We start from the raw sequence: 20,896 nt of genomic DNA, 5'->3' as shown, positions 1-20,896 counted from the left end.
AGCACCTGACTGCTCTTCCAGAGGTCCTGAGTTCAATTCCCAGCAATCACATGGTGGCTCACAACCATCTGTAATGAAGAGTGCCCTCTTCTGGTGTGTCTGAAGACAGCTACAGTGTACTTTATATAATAAATGAATAAATCTTTAAAAAAAAAGACTTACTGTTAAATAAGCTCACGTACTCCTAGTTCTTTCTGATCTCTGGTTGGCTGATAAACCCCGCTGTTCTTGCTTCTTCTCCAAGATGACTGATTCGATCCGGCTTCTCTCAGTTTCTCACTGAATTACTGTCCTTGGCCTCACATTAACTTTGGCAATCTGTTCTAATTTTCTGTCTTTCTTTCTGTTCTCATGGGAGTTGGGCATACCCTATTCTGGCAGATCTTTCTGTGATTTGTCTCTTTGTCTGCCACTCAATTAGACATCGCTTCCAAACTTGGGTGCAAAGTACAAAGTAACTTTATCTTCCCCATTTGGGCTGAAAAGTAGGTTTTTCGAGTGGACAACACAATCTCAGGTTCACGTTGGGATCAAATACCCCGCAACACTAATACTTGCTACCCATGTCCAAGAAGTGATCCTGAGTCCTTAGTCAGAAACGTTGTCACAGCTTTGTTCTGATTGTCTTCATCCTAGGTAGATGCATACTGAACAAACCCTTGTCATCTGCTTTCTGTCCTAAATGCAGTGCTTAAGTTTAGAGCTTATAGATGTGTAATTTTTCTCTTTTGTTTGTTTGAATTTTATGTATCTATGAAAGAGTACTGTAAAGTAATATATCACTTATATTCATATGTGAAATAAATACTCCTAGAATGAATTGTGTATGTGTGTGTGTGTGTGTGTGTGTGTGTGTGTGTGTGTGTGTGTGTGTGTGTATTTCCCTGGATGTCTTTCAAAAAGAAAATGGCAGCATTAAGAATAAAGAAGAAAATATCTCAGTATTTCTGTAGAAAGGGAGTGATATTATTTAGTACTTAATTACCAAAGAATTAACCACAAATTGCAATATGATCCTGTACCTGGTGCTTACTTGTGGTCTTTCTATGCTTTTCCTTAGGTTCCACAGGTGATTTTTAATGATCACTTTGAATTAAAAAGATTGAAAAGTTCTTTGAAAAAGTATCTCATTGTAACAAGACCTTTTCTTCCATACCCTAATATGGAAAACAGTTCTATTAACTATACTTTGATGTAAATTTAAAAAGTTAACATATACTGGTAGTCAACACAATACACAGGCAGTCTCTTTTACTTCATTTTTCTTATTCCAGAAAATAATTTTCGCATCACATGATAATTCCTTAAATGGTAAACTCTATGAGATAATCTGTATATTTTCCATTGGTTAAAATGATCAGTTTAAAAGCAAATCTCCAAAAATGATAGCATATTGGATCATTCAGAGAAATCAAAGCCATGATTTCCTTCCACGATTTCAACTTTGTTCAATTTATATATGAATCTGAGAGTGGAAAAAAGCTCCCAGCTGTACCTGCCATGGAGCCTGATATTTGCAGAATGGTGATCAAAGGTTTATTGCCACTTCAGCCGAGACTGTCTAGTTTTTGCCAGTATCACAGGCATTTCCAATTGCTTCAAGGTGTGTTATAAAATGTGTGAATTGATGTCCTAAGACAGTAACATGACTGCTGTTCTACAGCTGGCCCAGGGTGCAGGAAATACATTTGCACAGAGTTTACATTTACTAAAGCTCCTTCACAAACATCATTTATTTTAACTCACATACTATGGAGGCTTCAGAATGGTGCACTTCTTTCAAATGACGGCCCTCTGTTCTAGTAATATCATATACGCTTTTGAGTAAACGTGATTTCAGATGCTTCTAATGACTTGCACTAAATGATGATCTTAGTCCTTTGAAGGCAGAACTTCTTTCCATTTTAAAAATCATTGATCTCTGCTACATATGTGTATCAAGTATCTGAGTTTTATATAATTTTTCCATAACTGAACAACTCAGCGACCTATTTACAAAACCCCGGGCTGCAAAGTAGGGCAAAGGTTACCAGGAAATCTAGTAACATACAAAAGAATTTGTAGTGAAAAAAAAAATAACAGCACAGTGATTAAGGGAACGCTATCTACATTCAAGATGTAGTAACTAGAAATAATTCCTTTTAATGACAAATTCAAATTGCTAATAATATTTTAAAAGGACATAAAGAGGGAGGCTGAAAGATGGCTTATCAGGAACAGAACTCGCTTCCAAGCCTAACAACCCGTGGTTTGATCTTTAGAGCTCACACAGTTAAAGGAGAGAATTGACTCTTGAAAATATCTGACTCTACATACACACTGTAGCTCATGCCGTCCCTAAAGAAGAGTGTGTGTGTGTGTGTGTGTGTGTGTGTGTGTGTGTGAGAGAGAGAGAGAGAGAGAGAGAGAGAGAGAGAGAGAGAGAATCAAGTGAAAATAATTCAAATAAACTAAAAACATATAGGACTTAACAATTACAAAGTGAAGTTGCACAATTTTATCTTTAAAATGTCATTTACTCATTTAGTAAGTGGAAAATGAAGGGATGACAAGTCTTTTAGTCTTATTACTTCAAATATTATAATAGCTAAGATTTCTAGAATATTCTATAAGTGCTCTTTACTCAAAAGACTTTATGCTAATGTACGTATATTGATATATTTGACTAAATGAATTCTTAATTTTTACTTTTCAGCAATATTTTTAGAGGCCATGCTGTATGTGTGTATCACATGTCAAGTATCCGGGAAGCCTTTAATGGCCCATATGCACATAAAGAAGGCCCTGAATATCACTGGTCACTGTATGAAGGAAAGGTCCCCTACCCAAGGCCTGGTTCTGTAAGTGTAATCATTGAACATACTTTTCTTATGTTTGAAGTCTTCGCTTCACCTGTTCTATCTTACTTTGCAGCTTAAGTGCTTAAGAATTTCATATCTATAAAAATGTTCCAATGTAAAGAGCTAACAATGACACATTGAATTTTATGCTAATTATTTAATGCAAGGGACATAAGCTAGCATTACAAGCTACCTAAATGGCTACATCTTAGCAGCATTGGCAGACCCCACTGATATGCCAGTCCAATAACTGAATTTTCAGTTGTACATGTGCTGATAAGCATGGAAATATTCAATAAAATGGGCACAGTGTAGTTTTCTTTGAGATTTGAGAGGATAATTAGTATTACTTGTTACTTTAAAACAATAAACTCTTTTTTGGTTCTAATACTTTAATATCTGTGTTCACTTCTCTGTTCCCCAGGACAGACTTGCTATTTTGTTCCATTAGCAGAATAAAGGAATTTTCAATGTTTTGCTTCTGCAGTCATACTACCAAAGCCCTAACTATTTATATCAACTTCTGTCCTTTCTACTAGGACATGTCTAAAGCTCACAATAATGAAGACGGTGATATAAATTTAAGCTCATTGATCACATAGGCAACTAGGCTGAAAAAGTTTCCACTGCTGTGTATTTTATGTGAGTCACAGTGTGCAAATATTTAGCTTGTCAATCAGGTCCAAATCTTCATTTTAGCAAGCAGCTGGAGAGATTGGGAGACTATGCTGATTCCATGATTACCCCAACTCACAGAGAAACGGTTTTTGTAGGGACAAATCTCCAAATGACAGCAAACCTCACCTCCATTAACAAGTGTAAAGCTTTATCATGATAACCACCCTCACTGACTTAAAGTTATTACTTCCAATAAGACATAAAGTATATTTATTTTGCTCTATTGCTTGAAATTGCAACTTAAATGGGGAACCCCAGTACTCTGGCTTAGCTGAAAATGCTTCTTGAAACCACATGGCCTTAGAAAATGTTGGAGGAACTGATTGGTTGTTGAACTTCTTCCAAGGTAGACCAAAATGTTTCCACTAACGTATTGTGCAAGTGCATGCAAGTGCACAATTCATGTCAAATTCAGGCATATGGACTGATTTTTAAAAACAAACAATTATAAATGCCCCCCTTTATGGAACCTGGTTACTTAACTACTGCATTTATATATTAAATTAGAAAAAAAAAAAGCCAAGATACTCTTGGGCCATGCTGATTCTGGAGGAACACATGTGAAAGTGAGAAGCAGTTGTTAGCGAGCAAAGACCAGCCTGAGTACGCCTCATGATGGTCTGGATTGTATGTCTTAGCACTGCAACATTTAAGAGCAAGTAACTAGTTGTTCCTTTTGCCGGTTTGAAATCTGTATAAAATAATACAAAAATCACGCCGATTATATCAGGACAAGACAGAGAGTCTCTCTTCTTAACTAGTGATGATGGAGTTGAAATAGCTCTGAACTAAAATGCTAGAATTATGATGTCAGAAAGCAGAAACCATGACCCCATTGGTTTCAATAATGAGAACCCTATTTTGTACAATTATGGTCACTTTATTCATTCATTCATTTAGTTTTAAAGGCAAAGTCCCTCTTTGTATCTAGGCTGCCTTTAGACATGTGACCCTCTATTCCTCAGCTCCCCAGAAGCTTTAAACATTTATTAGTAAAAGTCGTGGTTTTGATGAATGGTGGGTCCTCTCTTATTCTTTTCCTCTTTTCTCTTTTCTTTCCTTTTCTGTTTCGCTTTTTTTTTTTTTGGTTCTTTTTTTCAGAGCTGGGGACCGAACCCAGGGCCTTGCGCTTCCTAGGCAAGCGCTCTACCACTGAGCTAAATCCCCAACCCCCTGTTTCGCTTTTCTATTCTCTTTACTTTCTCTTCCCTTTTTCCTTTTGTGCCACATTATATTGAATCCAGGGCTCCATGTATTCAAGAACTCTACCACGAAACTATACCAACAGCGAACGACGGATTCTTCAGCCTATAATTTGACTTCAAATAAGAAACAAAATTTAAAACCATGAAAAAATATTTCGCTCGTTCATATTTTTGCATCCATTTGCCATCCACGAATTGTCCTGTACTGTATATATTTTCCATTCTGTGGAACTCAATGTTCTCTGTGTCTTTTCAATGATGAATTTTAAAAGTAACGTGGGTATTTTCTTTTTGAAACTGTTAATGCTGAATCCATTTCAGCAACAAAAGATGCTGAGCCACCATATTATGACGGGACGCACTGTACATTGTGTGAGGTTATTTGGCTTGTGTGGTGCTCCCTGCTAGTGGTCACATATTTGCTCTTTAGGTGTAAGAGAAAAAGAACAAATTAACCCGTGCTCATTTCAGTGTGCCAGCAAAGTGAATGGAGGAAAGTATGGATCCACCAAAGACTACCCTGACGACGCCATCCGATTCGCCAGGATGCATCCACTAATGTATCAGCCCATAAAACCTGTCCATAAAAAACCAATACTGGTAAAAACGGATGGAAAATATAACCTGAGGCAACTAGCAGTGGACCGAGTGGAAGCGGAGGATGGCCAGTATGACGTTTTATTTATTGGAACAGGTAAAGTCCTAAGAAAGCATTGACACATTGCAACTCGCACTCAGATAATGTGTGTCAATCTGCACATGTCCGGTTGACACACTGACCCATTTGCACACTGATAAAGATGAGATGACTAAATGAATTTGTAACTTCAACTAATGCCATCATGTTGTCTTATTTATGGTAAGAAACTTGCAAGTTGTTCTGAGGAACACAATGTGCATGGTGACTTAACCTTAAAACTCCTCTTCCCTGTGTGAAGCTCTGCACTGGTCACAGCAACGACCATAAAAAGCATTCTTTTTTAAATTATTGGATATTTTCTTTATTTACATTTCAAATGTTATCCCCTTTCCCAGTTTCCCCTCCAGAAAACCCCTACCACCTACCCCTGCTTTTATGAGGGTGCTCCCTGACCCACCCAACCACTCCTTTCTGCCTCCCCACCTCGACATTCCCCTACACTGGGGCATCAAGCCTTCACAGTACCAAGGGCCTCCCCTTGATGCCTGACAAGGCCATCCTCTGTTACCTATGCAGCTGGAACCATGGGTCTGTCCATGTGTACTCTTTGGATGGTGATTTAGTTCCTGGGAGCTCTGGTTAATTGGTATTGTTCGTATGGGGTTCCAAACCCCTTCAGTCATTTCTCTAACTCCTCCATTGGGGACCTTGTTCTCAGTCCAATGATTGGCTGTGAGAATCTGCCTCTGTATTTGACATGCTCTAGCAGAACCTCTCAGGAGACAGCTATATCAAGTTCCTGTCAGCATGTACTTCATGGCATCTACAATAGTGTCTGGGTTTGGCGACAGTATGTGGGCTGGATCCCCAGGTGGGCCAGTCTCTGGATGGCCTTTACTTCAGACTTTGCTCCACACTTTGTCTCTGTATTTCTTTCCTTGAGTATCCTTGAGTATTTTGTTCCCACTTCTTTTTTTTTTTCTTGTTTTTTTTTTTTTATTAACTTGAGTATTTCTTATATACATTTCGAGTGTTATTCCCTTTCCCGGTTTCCGGGCAAACATCCCCCTCCCCCCTCCCCTTCCTCATGGGTGTTCTCCTCCCAACCCTCCCCCCATTGCCGCCCTCCCCCCATAGACTAGTTCACTGGGGGTTCAGTCTTAGCAGGACCCAGGGCTTCCCCTTCCACTGGTGCTCTTACTAGGATATTCATTGCTACCTATGGGGTCAGAGTCCAGGGTCAGTCCATGTATAGTCTTTAGGTAGTGGCTTAGTCCCTGGAAGCTCTGATTGCTTGGCATTGTTGTACTTTTGGGGTCTCGAGCCCCTTCAAGCTCTTCCAGTTCTTTCTCTGATTCCTTCAATAGGGGACCTATTCTCAGTTCAGTGGTTTGCTGCTGGCATTCGCCTCTGTATTTGCTGTATTCTGGCTGTGTCTCTCAGGAGCGATCTACATCCGGCTCCTGTCGGTCTGCACTTCTTTGCTTCATCCATCTTGTCTAATTGGGTGGCTGTATATGTATGGGCCACATGTGGGGCAGGCTCTGAATGGGTGTTCCTTCAGTCTCTGTTTTAATCTTTGCCTCTCCCTTCCCTGCCAAGGGTATTCTTTTTCCTCATTTAAAGAAGGAGTGAAGCATTCACATTTTGATCATCCGTTTTGAGTTTCGTTTGTTCTAGGGATCTAGGGTAATTCAAGCATTTGGGCTAATAGCCACTTATTGTTCCCACTTCTAAGAAGGACTGAAGCATTCACACTTGGATCTTGTCTTCTTCTTGAACTTCATGTGGTCTGTAAATTGTATCTTGGGTATTCTGAGCTTTTGGGCTAATATCTACTTAGTGAGTGGAAATCATGTGTGGTCTTTTGTGATTGGGTTACCCACTAAGGATGGTATTTTCTAGTTCCATCCATTTTTCTAAGAATTTCATGGAATCGTTTTTAATAGCTGAGCAGTATTCCATTGTGCAAATGTACCAGATTTTCTGGATCCATCCCTTTGTTGAAGGACATCTTGGTTCTTTCCAGCTTCTGGTTATTATAAAGAAGGCTGCTATGAACATAAGACTATTATGAACATAGTGGAGCATATGTCCTTGTTATAAGTTGGAGCATTTTTTGGGTATATTCCCAGGAGTGGTATAGCTAGGTACTCAGGTAGCACTATGTCTAAATTTCTGAGGAACCGCTAGACTGATTTCCAGAGTGGTTACACCAGCCTGCAAATCTCACCAATAATGGAGGAGTGTTCCTCTTTCTCCACATCCTTGCCAACATCTGCTGTCACCTGAGTTTTTGATCTTAGCCATTCTGACTGGTGTGAGGTGGAATCTCAGGGTTGCTTTGATTTGCATTTCCCTGATGACTAAGGATGAAGCATCCTTAAAACACTGCTTTGTGAGGTGTCAAAGACGACTTTGGCCCAGAAGAGGATGTAATCCTAAGGCCCTCTGTTCATGCTTCTCCAGGTTCCTGCCTTTTCTTTTTAAAAAATAAAGATTTAAGCAAAAAATATTAAACTAAATTTAATAGACCCACAGTGTAGGCTGTATTTTATCACCATCAATAAGGTTAATAATATGCTCTGACAGTTCAATATTATATAAAAATCAGACTTCTGTAAGAAACCTAAAAGTACCTGATTGCTAGTCCACACCTACTGATTTCTGATCATTAAAAAAATAAGTGAAGAAAGTTCTAAAAAGCAAGACTGGAGTGTGATTAAAATACTTTAAGTGTTTTGTTTTAAATGCCTTAGAAAGCAGAGCATATATTCAGCAAACCAAAAGCTATTTTTCTCATTTGATTAATCAAAGCTCATTTAGAACATTCACGAAATATCTTCTACATCATATTTAACTCATTGATACTGTCACATTGGGCCAGTCTTCCAAAAACAAATTAAGCTATTAGAGACAAGTAAATTGGAAAAGCCAATAAATAGTAGATTTCTCCCCAATAATTATCAGGCATAAGTTCTAATACAATATTAGGCTGTCATTATTGCCAAGTTACTGCTTCCAGATGAATAAATCAACTTATATTTTGCTTTTTATCTGATGTCATAATGTATTATGTGTGCTTAATTTTCAAAATGTGACCATTTTTATTCCCTTTTAGTTAATGATAAAGAAAGGTGATGGCTATAAGGTTGATTATAGTTTTATCAACTCATATATAGGAGATGACAAATTCTATGTATGACATCTCACAAAATTTCATGGATTAATACTTCTAAAAGTCTAGTATATTTTTTGGACTATTATTTTTTACCCATAACAAGTTATATGTATGGGTAAAATTTATTTATTATTACATTTTTAAGCAGATAGAACAAAGAAAACATCAGCAATAATAAACATAAAATGAAACTAAACTAGAAATACAGTTTTATAAAACAGCAGGCAGATATGTAAGGTGAGTAGATGGTCATGGATTATTGATTGAGCAGACTTTGCTGGACAGAAAGCCCCAGGTGTTATTGTCTTTGCATGCCTAGTGCAAGGATTATAGGGGTGCAGCTCTGACCACCTTGTTACAGGAGTATTGAGGCTGAACCCATATCCTGAGGATTACACGGCAAACAGCTTCCACACTGAGAAATTTTGCTAGCCCATTCTTTCAAAGGTATATGGCTGTATGTATTCTAGATTCATTGATGTGTACAGTTTCTCTCAAGCTAAAAATTTAGAGCAGACCATCTAAAGGAACGAATTATATCAGAGAAAATAAGGAGCTGAAAAAATCTTCTAGGGCCTCTGTTATTAACATACATTGAACTTTTATTACCCCAAACCAGATATTTGAAAAACAGTATAGGTAACTCTTGGAATGCAGCCCACTGGTAGCAGATTTGCCTAGTATATGGTACACTCTGTGTTCAACACCACCAAAAGAAAACAATGTGTGCCTCTCTTGGGAAAAAAGCATATCATACTTTCTTCCCACGTAGGGGGCTTAAGGAGAGTATCATTTTGCCTGATACATAACAAAAGAAAATTCTGAAATATGAGAGTTTGATTTCTGAATCTATGATTTTGTTTTTGTATTAACCTAATTATTTGAAAAACACTATGTATTACTTAAACTTTTGGTGAGGTACGCAAAAATTGCTCCTTGCTAATTGAAGTTATTGATGTCTAAGTAGTCACATGATTTTTAACTGGCAGTGATTCTGTGTTTTGCGCAATCATATTTTCAGTTCTGTTTGCCATCTGAGTCCTTACCCTTTCCACGTTGATTATTGCTGAATTTGCTTTTTCGCAGACACAGGAATCGTGCTGAAAGTAATCACAATTTACAACCAAGAAACAGAGTGGATGGAGGAAGTCATTCTGGAGGAACTTCAAATATTCAAGGTAATGTTATCAGCGATAAGGCCAAGATTCAGATAGCAGGCACAATCAAAGCTGAAAGCCAAGAGAAAGCTGTTGTACTGGTTTCAGGTTTTCTCTAGTGTCTTTTGAATGCAGAGAAAAGTAAAGTGAAGGATAATTTAAAATCTAGTGCTTCTCTCTCCCTCTCTCATAGTCAGAATGTTCAAAAGTGCCAATAGTCATGCAATAGAAAAATGTATCAATAACCCACCACTGTCCCAAGGGCACACTTGTCACACATGTGAATACCAGAGCAACTACTGAAGACTCACATTTTGCACAAACATATTATTAACACTATTGCTAAGTGACACATTTCAGATAGTGCACAGTGGCAGGAGGAGCATGTGGTGTTTAACTGTAAAATGTTAATTACACACAAAAAAAAAGTCATCAAGAAATTGAAATTATATGGACAGAGTAAAACAAATTTTTGACAATATATTTATTCATTCAAACTTATAATCAGTATATATATACTGTGAAGTGTTACTAACAAAACAGATACCGCATTTAAGCCCATACATCAATTCCTGACTCATATTTCTGTCCTCATGGATCTTGCAAATTTCTGATCACAGTCTTTTCATCTGAACAAGTCACAGCCTTGCTTTATGTGTGTTTCTGTTTAAAGGAACACAGTCTACATCATTGCTGACATAGTACTGAGCTCACCATCAATACCATTATAACTCATGGTTGGATGTAGCTTAAGTCATACGTAACTGTACATTATATCACACGTGCACTGTATCACAGCTGTTTTGAGTTTTGGAAACACTTCATAGCGTATCGGTGTCATGCTTGCGGCACATTTTAAACACCAAAAGAGTACCGAAAATGTTACTAATAAAACAAAACAAAACAACGCAAAACAGTCTATGAGATGCACACTCACTTAGACCAGAGACTGAAGGATCTGAAGAGTCACCATATTGACCCAACTAGGAATGTGTATATTCCATACTGCAGCTCTTTTACTGGTGTGTTCCTGCATTTGTCTGAAAAAAAGAAAAGCACATACTTCAGGTATTGATATTAGGATTACAACGCAATTCAGCAGGTAGACATATCAGAATCAAAAATGATGATGACTATGTACGACTGTAGTGGGTTTCCTTTGAAAGAACTGGCTAACGAAGAATGAGACGTGCTCCCTTTGCTGTCCTTCAGACTGGTCATCCCTTTTGCTTTTTACTGAAATAGCCTCCCTTCTACCTCAAATACTCCAAACACACTCGATGACTCTTCACTGTAGGTATCTACGTAAGATATAATTTCACATTTGGGACAGATAACTCTTATTTCTAGTATACAGCAGTGTATCTTTCCCACAATAACCCTTTAGGAGAACTGCTACCTGGATGAACACTTGAATAATGCCCTCCTGTGTAAAGAGTTTCTTGTCTAAATGTTACAAAAAAAATATTCACACACACACACACACACATACACACACACACACACATAAATAAATAAATAAATAAATAAATAAATAATGAAAAAATAAGACAAAAGTTGCTAAGGCGTGAGAGATGTCTCGGCCACAAAAAGTGCTTGTTGCCAATACTACTGTCCTGACTTTGAACCCTGCGTGCTGGAAGAAAAGACCACATTGCAGAAAGAAGTTCTTTCACCTCCCTACATACACCATGGCACAAGGACAGGCACTCAATAAATGCATTCAAAGAGTAACTTAAAAACCAACGGGGGTTGGGGATTTAGCTCAGTGGTAGAGCGCTTGCCTAGGAAGCGCAAAGCCCTGGGTTCGGTCCCCAGCTCCGAAAAAAAGAACAAAAAAAAAAAAAAAAACAAACCAACATACACTATCCAATTGTTTCTCTTAAAAATTAATTCTTCAAAAGGATAAATATTTCCAGGGTGAATTCCATCTTCCTGACATTTCTCTGCTCGTAGGATTAACATAGATTTCCTTGTGCTCATTAAAAGGCTCGGCTGTTAAATAGCATTGTTAAACTAACCTGAGGGCTGCTAATGCTATACCCTGGACTGTCTTTCCTCTATTGTTATCCTAAGAAAATGAGGGTCTTAATCTTGGTCAAAGATATACAGTGATTTATGATTAATCCAATACATACATGCTCCATACGGGCTTGAGTTTAAGTAATCAAAAAAAAATAAAGTTTACTAGCCATAACAAGTATTCTAAAACGTAGTTTACTTCTAATGGTTTAAGCACTTTAGTAAAGTTTCCTTTATTATTCTAAAAATGAATGATTGGTGAGTAACAAACACCATTCAAAACAGTTACTATTTATTCTGGAGTCCAGGAATAAGAGGATAGGATCCACAGTTGTTTGTCATATGCCCAGCTATTAGAAAATAATTAAAAGGTATATTCTAGTCATGTTTGATTTGCACAGTGATTTACAAAAGCAAGAGATACAGGCCGCACACATAGAACTACTCATAACTATTCTGACTTCTTGTTAAGCAGCTATTTCTGTATTTACTCAAGGTGAATTTTTTTTATTCATTTTAGGATCCAGCCCCTATCATTTCTATGGAGATTTCTTCAAAGAGGGTAAGTTGCCTGCATGTCTGAGTCCTCTCTGTCTGTTAGTTAAAAACCAAAGTGTTTAACAATGTGAACATGTGACTTATGTGAGGAAAGGAGATGGCTCACTGTTTTCTGTTATTACTGTAGGAACCCAGGGGCTATTTCAGGGATCTCTGTAAAGTCACCTCTGCTAACCTTCTTGTTTCCTGCAGCAACAGCTCTATATTGGGTCAGCCTCTGCTGTGGCACAAGTCAGATTCCATCACTGTGACATGTACGGCAGCGCCTGTGCTGACTGCTGCCTGGCTCGAGACCCTTACTGTGCCTGGGATGGTATCTCCTGCTCCAGGTACTACCCGACAGGTGCACACTCAAAGAGGTGAGCCATTCCCCTGAATGTTTCCGTTACTCAGGAAATAAATAATTTTCTGCTATTTTTTTTCCTTTTTGTCTCCATTCAATGAAAAAAAGCTTTTTTAAAAAATCTAAACAAATCACCCTACTTATATTCTGATCATAAAGGTAAGCATTCATATGTGAAATTTTTCTTCACGTACAGTTGGTGCACTACCGTGCATACTGACCAGACATGATCATCCTATTCGGAGTTTTCCTTTGTAGCTCACTTTGCATTAAATCTCCCCCTCCTTTTATCCCCCCACCTTCCCCCACCACCGCAAGACACAATGAAGTTCAGATAAACTTAAAGCATAGAAATGGCAGCCACCACCCTTGAAGGATTCGGAGACTTAAAAAGAAAATAAATAAATAAATCCTAAAATATGCCCTGCCGTTTCCCAGGTCCCCTCAAGCAGCTGGTCTTCATTTATTTCATTTAGAAAGTGAATATTTTTAACTCCTAGGCAAACGCACGACCTGTGTAATTAATGAAACCTGTGATTTAATTCAACACAAATGAAAGGTACCAAGAGACCTCTGAACGCTAATGTCTATGGCTTTGTGAAGTCATCGCCATTTGCAAGGAAAAGTAAACTCAAGCTGTATTTAAACAAGATTTTAGGCTCACAGAGCACTTTGAAGGGCATTTTTCTACTCAAGCTTTATGAGGCTGTATACATATTAAAGAATAAATAAGAAAAGAGTCTTATATAATAAGCAGGCTGCTTTTTTTTCCCTCATGGGGTACAAATAACACAGAGAATGATCTATAATTCCATCAGAAACGAAATTTGTATGAATTCCAATAACTTTTTCCATTTAATTTTGGGTTATTTTTCCAAATATATTTTGAATTAAATTGAATCTAAATCAGTATATTTCTCCTTTTAGGATCATACAAAATTTTTCTCTCATATTCTCCCTGCCTCCTCCTCCCCCTCTCTCCACTCCTCCCCTTCCTCCCTCTCTTCCTCCCCCTCTCTCTCTGTCTCTCTGTCTGTCTTACACACAAAAACATAACAGTCTTCACCAATTCAAAACTTTTATTTATTTGACTCTAGGAAATTAGCATCCTAAGAAGGATTTATAGACAGAATAGAATAAGCCAAAAATGAAGTGGGCCTTCCAAAGAAGTGTGGGTAAAATAATTTACCAACTGTCCTAAGCACGTGAGCGACTCATTTTGTGAGTACAAAGGCTTGTAGGTATTCCAACCCATTCTTGAAGAATACAGCTGCAATGGAGCGTTAAAGGATGAGGATCCTTTGTCGACCTGCTGCAGGTGCACTGTCCTGCAAGCTTGGCATATGAAGAAACAATGCGTGACCTTTGTTACAGGAAACCAAAGCCTCAGGTGGCGAGTGGAGCCACAAACAGCACTGGTCGTGGCTCACCTCTGAGCACTTTGGGTACTTGACCAAGTGCAATGTACAGAATGTTTTATTGCATTCTCTATAAAGCTGAGCACACTCTTACAAAGGAGTTTATGGGGGTTTTTGGTTTAAGAGAATTAATTATGCAAAGGTATGGCGTGCTCAGATGGACCATGCTAGTCCCCGACCCAGGAGAGAATGAAAGTCCGGGGCTCATCTGAAGGGATTGCTTTAAACTCATGGTTTTTAAATTTTTGATTAAATTTATGCTGAACTGACACAAAATAGAGATTTATAAGCTATAATAAGATGTTGCCAAATATGTCTATGCTGTGTAATGAATTAATCAAGGTAAATACTCTTAGCTCATCAAAGCTTTATCATTTAAAATCCTCTCTTTAAACTTTTAAAGTCAAGGTGTGTGTGTGTGTGTGTGTGTGTGTGTGTGTGTGTGTGTGTGTCTATGGACAAAGTTCATCCAATGTTTCTCTAAATTCCTTTATTGTCTATCTTTAGTCATGCCACAACAGGATAATTTACAAATATGGTAAATTTTTGATGCACCGTCATTGGCAATCATTAAAAAAGCTGTTTGTAAACCTTGCACCAATTGCTTATGAGTTGCCCACAATAATGTTAAATTGTAACCGTTTCCCCGAGCTAGTACTTCTTTTGCTGTGCAGCTTTTAAAAGTATGAAACCACATGGTTAGTAATATTTATAAGAATAGGTTAAAAGAGTAGCTTAGAAAAGGTTAGATAAATGTACAAAATATCAGACACAGGATAGCAGTAAGGCATACTATGCAGAGTCTGGAGCCTTGCTTTTAAATGAATTAACTCAGGTCATAGTACTAGAGATCTTTCACTGTGGCAGATTCCTTTCAGCCACCACTCACTCCTGAAGGAAACGCTTTTGGGTAAGTTCCAGCATGTGGAGAGAAAGTAGTTTGCTTTTATAGGATCATGTCTGCCTCAGACCTGAATAGAAGCTGGAAGAGAAAACTGGTCATTTACATAAGCATTTTTTTTTCTGCTCGCAGAGTGAAAATGAGTCAATAAGGGAAATACTTTACTTCACAATCTGGCCGCTTCTTTAAGTGACCTTCCAAAATACACTATAATCTATGGACTTGGCTCTTTTCCTCCTGGCTCTCCGTTTGTCTATTTCCAGTGTCCTCTGTAAAAGTTTCTAAAAGTAAGGGATATAAAAAAATATGCAGCCTTAAATAATGTGAGGCTCCTTTCCTCAAACACTCTCCTTCCTTTGATCATAACACAGGTTTCATTTGAACGTGGTACAAAGGACAATTATATTGGGGTACTACAATAGGAAATGGAAGCTCTCAGGCAGATGTAACCTTTTCATAAATGCACAAACACATTTTAGAATTATTTATATACCGTTCGAATCTCTTATCTAGAATGATCTAGAATGTTGTTTTCATTATCCTCAAATGGCTAGTATAATAATCTCAATCAAACACCATCTCTGCGATATGGAAACTCTTTCCTTCCTCACTCTTTTATATCCCCTCTCCCATAATCACCATTGAGCAGCAGAGCAAAGCCATGGTCCTCTAAGAGAGGAAGCAATACTGACGGTTGAAGTCACACCTTCACTGGTGTCAGTTGTGACTAGTTGTTCACAGTAGCATAAGAGAAAAAGAAAAAATTCCCAGAAATTTCTTACCTTTGCTTTTATTATTATAAGGTTTTGTTCAGTAGCCCAAAGCAATGATAGAATGATATATGAAGAATTTTGTAAACTTCTGGGCCTTCTGGCTATGTTCTCTGATTGGCAATCCATTTTAAACAAAATGAAACAAGTATTCTTCTGTACATAGAGTATAACCCTGAAATTTGATTGACAATATCTTCAGCTTTTGCCTTTCCTCATGTGAGGAAAACTTTCATCCCTTGACTGGCATTCCATTGGCATTTAGTGAAGAGAATTAAGTGCAGTAGCAATGAAAAATGGAGACTCTAATAAGTTGAAATAGCTGGACTCAAATACCTTTTCCCTCCTTGTGCTTCATGATATCTAAGAGCACCTCCTACTCAAATAACTATTCCTGTTGGAATTACCCGCATAGACCCGCTGTCAACCCTTTGCAAACTAAACGTTTCTTGTTGTTTGATAATGCAATGAGAAGTGTATTAAATTACCATTTGGAGATCTGGAATTCAAACTTAATATAAACATTTAAAGAAGAGTGTTGCAATACATCTTCTAGCCATCGAAAATACTCCAGAGAAGTCAAAGCATAAAGCTTGGCATTTATGCTAGTTTCATGCAACAGATAATTTATTTTTTCTCTGACAACAGAACTTTGCCGGAATCTTCGGGGTGGTTGGCTGTGTTTTGAAACACAGGAAACTGAAATCTCAGAATCTCCTACATTTCCTTTCTTCCAGGAGATTCCGCAGGCAGGATGTTCGGCACGGCAACGCCGCCCAGCAGTGCTTTGGGCAGCAATTTGTGGGTAACTATTAGAAAAAAAAATCAATCGTTATGATTTACCCAGCGTATGCTGAAGACGAACTGCACATTTCTTTAAATGAGTCATTTTCCTGAAACACTGTATTTGTTTCCCTCCCTAAATGTAAAAATCAGTGTCTGGTATTATACAGAACTATCAGAACTGGCTCCAGATCCAACCACTAAAACAATCTGACATTAGAGATCAAGATTGAAGAACGTTAGGACCAGATAGCGGTGACTGATAGCCGTAGCCCTCAGGAGTTAGCTCTGCATAGCCTTGGCTGCCCTGGAACTCACTCTGTAGACCAGGCCCATCTTGAACTCAGACTCTGCCTGTCTCTGCCTCTGTGAGTGCTGGGATTAAAGGCCTGTTCCACCACCACCCAGCTCAAATGTATTTTACCTATGTATGATGTAACGTGTATTATCTTTAGAACAAATGAAAACTCTTGCCTCTTCTGCTACAGCAGAGTAATTTTAGAACTGATATTAGCTGTCCTCAGATTTATGCAAAAATAAGAAACTTAAACAAAATAGAAAAAAATGAATATTTTTTTGGGTCATGTCACAATGGGCGACACCAAACTGGGCTTTATGTTATTGGGCTCATTGAGAAGCAAGAGACCATGGATGCCATTACTGGGCGCCAACATGGTTATCCCACTTTATATGTTTTTAATTTGTTTGTATCTAAGCAGACTTGGGATTCAGTGCAGGAACTCCAGCTTCTAGGATTATGAGTAAGAGAAAGTATGGCCATAATCTTAGGAAGTTTAGAGGTCAGTTTTGAATGTGAGGGTGAAAATTCTTAGGAAATCAGATGATGCCTTGTTTCTACATATTATACTCAAGCCTCTCCCTGCCTTATCAGGAAACATTGTCACTGATTTCCAGTGAGTTTCCCTTTGATGTAGTTTATCACTGTGGTTGCTGCCCCATATTTTAGAGCCAACTTCCCAGACGCCACATTCCAATCCACTTCATCATCTACTTGCCTTCTTAATTTCCATATTCTCAATAACTGACTAATGACTGCATAGAAATGAGCAACCAGGAAAGAGCTATTTACATTGATGTATGACCTGAGTAGAGTTTTTAAAATTAGCAAGAAAATCCCCAACCTCAAAGCTGATGCTATTTTACCTTTCTGTTGTAGGAGACGCTTTGGATAGAACTGAAGAGAGGCTGGCTTATGGCATAGAGAGCAACAGTACTTTGCTGGAATGCACCCCACGATCACTACAAGCAAAAGTTGTCTGGTTTGTACAGAAGGGACGTGACGTAAGAAAGGAAGAGGTAACTCATAGCTATGTATTCCCACTTGGTGTCTTTCCTAGAGTGTGGAACAAGAAAATAGGTGATTTGGGTGTTTAAAATGAAATCATGTTGAGCTAAATATGCCTTACTCGTTCTAGAATATAAAACACCCAAACTTGATGGAGTTGTAGATCCCAAAGCTGGAGAGGGTAAGGTAGGTTAATCTTGGGGGCTTAGGGTCCAGCCAGGCTTCTTTCTCATCTCCAGGCTAGTGAAAGTACCTGTCTCAAGAACACAGCATGAAAGGTTGCTAAGAAATGATACAATGATTGTCTCCCAGCCTACGAATGCACTCCTACCCACATGCTTCTCAACACACATACAAACCCAATTTGTAAAAAGTAAATTTTCTTCATTATTATTGTACTTATAAAATTACATATTATAAGTGTAGATTTTTATAAACATAATGTGTGCATTTCAATTAGATTTTACATAGTGTATGAATTCATATTTTAAATTATGCGCATTGATAATTCCTGTATTTCTTGCTAAATGTACTTACATCCTCATGATAAATGTCATGGAAATATATTAAACTGTATCTACCTACCAAGGCAGCATTCCTGAAAAATAGCAAACCAAACATATTAACATATAAAATAATAGTGATGTCAATATTAATAAAGATTTAAATCAATCTGAGACACTGACACAGGGCTCTAATTCACTGGAAACAAAGGCAAGCCTCACCACTCTCCACATTTGGAGTGGTTTTGATATTTTTCCAGGTCACTTAAGGATTACGGGCAGTTACTTCTGTACTTAGAGAGCCAGGGCCAGAGGCAGACTTGAAGCACACCTGGAATGGCCTGGAGATGGTTATAAGAACATAAAGGTGATGGGCGTGGACTGGGCTGCATCCAGGGCTTAGAGCCTCAAGGAGGAGAGATGGCTGATGCTTATTGAAGATTTCAACTCTGTTTTCACAAGTGACATTTCCAATTAGCAAGAAGAATGCTCATAGCAGTGGGAAGAATTCATCCTGTTGAATACAGTACAGATGGTCTTTGGTAAGGAGACATTTTCAAGTTGAGTGATTGATGGGATTCCTACAGCCCTGCCTTGTGCACAGAGAAGAGCCAGGAGCTCATGTCTGATAGGTGATCAGTAGAAATGACTACTACAGCCTTTTCACTGGTGATAAATCTGTCCCTGAAGTCTAAACTACGAAGTCCCCAGGAAATACTTCTTTTTTTAGGCTTTGATAAAACTAAAAACCTAACACCTGTAGTCTGTAGTCATATAGTACATTTTTGAGACATATGAGATTTATAAATTCTGGGTTCCCTGAATATTCATTACAGAAGAAGACTTGTACCAGTTCAAGCCGGATGGAGACCTGGCATTGCAAGACGGAAAGGGGCTCAGATCCACTTCTAATCTAAAAGTGTTTGCAATTGGTAACTACTGGCAAACAGAAGCTCGGTTTTCTCCAATGTTGTGTCATTGGGTATATCAACCACTCCCAGGCAGGTCCTATGTCAAGGGATAGTTGGACATCACGAAGCCAAATCCGTGCTTGTTTTGTTTCTTGTTTTATTTTGGATTTTTTGTTTTGTTTTGTTTTGTTTTGTTTTGTTTTCACCCAATATTTCTGCCTGTTCTTGAACTCCCTCTGCACATGAGGCTGGCCTGGATCTTAGATTTTTGCATGTCTCTACCTCTCTTGTGCAGTGATTAAAGGTGTGCACTATTGTAACCAGCATTCTTTTGGAATCACTCTCTCTGTGTCTCTGTCTCTGTGTCTCTGTCCCTGTGTCTATCTCTGTCTCTGTGTCTCTGTCTCTGTCTGTGTGTGTGTGTGTGTGTGTGTGTCTAATTTTTTTCTTTTGGGTGGGTAGGTAGGTGGGGACATCCTGGGTGAGGGGAAGCACATGATCTTAATATATTGTATGATAAAAAATTTAAAAGCAATAACTTAAGAAGAGCTTCAATGTGCCATGGCTCATAGATAAGAATGGAAGTTTACCAGGAAAGAAAAGCTCTCCTGAATTTTCATGGCAGAGTACCATCGCACAAACATATAGGCAAAGCTAACGCAGCATTCCTCACCGAATTAAACTGTTTATTCACTGCCAATACATTTCCCCTTCTCAAATGTGAGATGAAATGCCTTGTAAATTACACTGCAACACTTGGCAGGAGGGGGGTCCTGGGAATAGTCCACAGTTCCTGCAGTCAGAAGGCTTCAGAAGACAGAAGTAATTCTTTCATCAGTAGACTTCTTCACTCAGTGAGCTCTGGTTCTCATTTGGAACTCAATGTAATATGCCTCATTTGGAAGTCATTCCGACATGATGCATCCATCAACTCTGAGCTTCTCTCCCGTCTTACTGATTATGTCTACCTTCTTTCCAACTGCATGCTAATTTCTCTAACATAGAGAGCTACTGATCTATAGAATTCTGCATTGACTCTCTACATGAAAGTCATAGCACAGTCAAAGAGTTAATCATTAAGCATAGCGATATATGCATTTAATTATTCACAAGTTACTATAAAACAAAACTGCTGAGTTCATCAGAGGCCAAATGCATAGATTCTATAATTACTTAGAAAGTAAGCCCTGAGTTTCATTTCATGGAACCTTTGCATTTATTATCATTTCTATGTCTTATTTACTTTGAGACATAGTAATCATATTGCCAAATGTCGACCATAATGAAGTATATTGAAGTTTGCTTAGTCAAATTCTTAGCTTTTATGAGGTTTCTGCGTGCACCACTCCTGGCAATAACAATCAAAATTTATTCCTCACTTCATAAACTTGGAAAAGATTGTTAACTTCTCAGACCACAGAGTATAAACCCCTTCCTCCTATTCAACTTAAATCCTTGATTCTAAGAATTTTATTCCTTTGAAGTGTCCATAAATACCTCTTATACTGAACCTTGTGGTGTGGATCGAATATTTGATCATGTTATTCTTTAGAATGTGTACACCTGCATTGCCATACATCTAAAATCTTGTGTGTGTGCCCTCTAAACTCTGGGTACCAAAATTTCTCTCAAATATATATCTTACAGTTTCCAGTTTCCTTAAATACACCATGTGGGAAC

The 20,896-nt window shown here is 38.2% G+C and overlaps 1 protein-coding gene across 8 annotated transcripts in view; it reads left to right on the top strand.

The window, feature by feature from the left end:
- Sema3e (semaphorin 3E) overlaps positions 1-20,896 on the top strand; it is a 251,686-nt gene that overhangs the window by 215,494 nt on the left and 15,296 nt on the right. For all 8 annotated transcript variants that reach the window (XM_087656439.1, XM_087656444.1, NM_001106579.1 and 5 more), the window contains 7 exon segments: positions 2,696-2,840; positions 5,195-5,417; positions 9,631-9,722; positions 12,244-12,285; positions 12,474-12,640; positions 16,451-16,518; positions 17,674-17,813. In XM_087656439.1, the coding sequence (XP_087512565.1) occupies positions 2,696-2,840; positions 5,195-5,417; positions 9,631-9,722; positions 12,244-12,285; positions 12,474-12,640; positions 16,451-16,518; positions 17,674-17,813 (877 nt within the window).

The sequence above is a fragment of the Rattus norvegicus genome, chromosome 4, assembly GCF_021556685.1.
Source record: "Rattus norvegicus strain SHRSP/BbbUtx chromosome 4, alternate assembly SHRSP_T2T, whole genome shotgun sequence".
Taxonomy (NCBI): domain Eukaryota; kingdom Metazoa; phylum Chordata; class Mammalia; order Rodentia; family Muridae; genus Rattus; species Rattus norvegicus.
The sequence above is the reverse complement of the archived record's forward strand: the minus strand, read 5'-3'. Positions and strand labels throughout refer to the sequence as shown.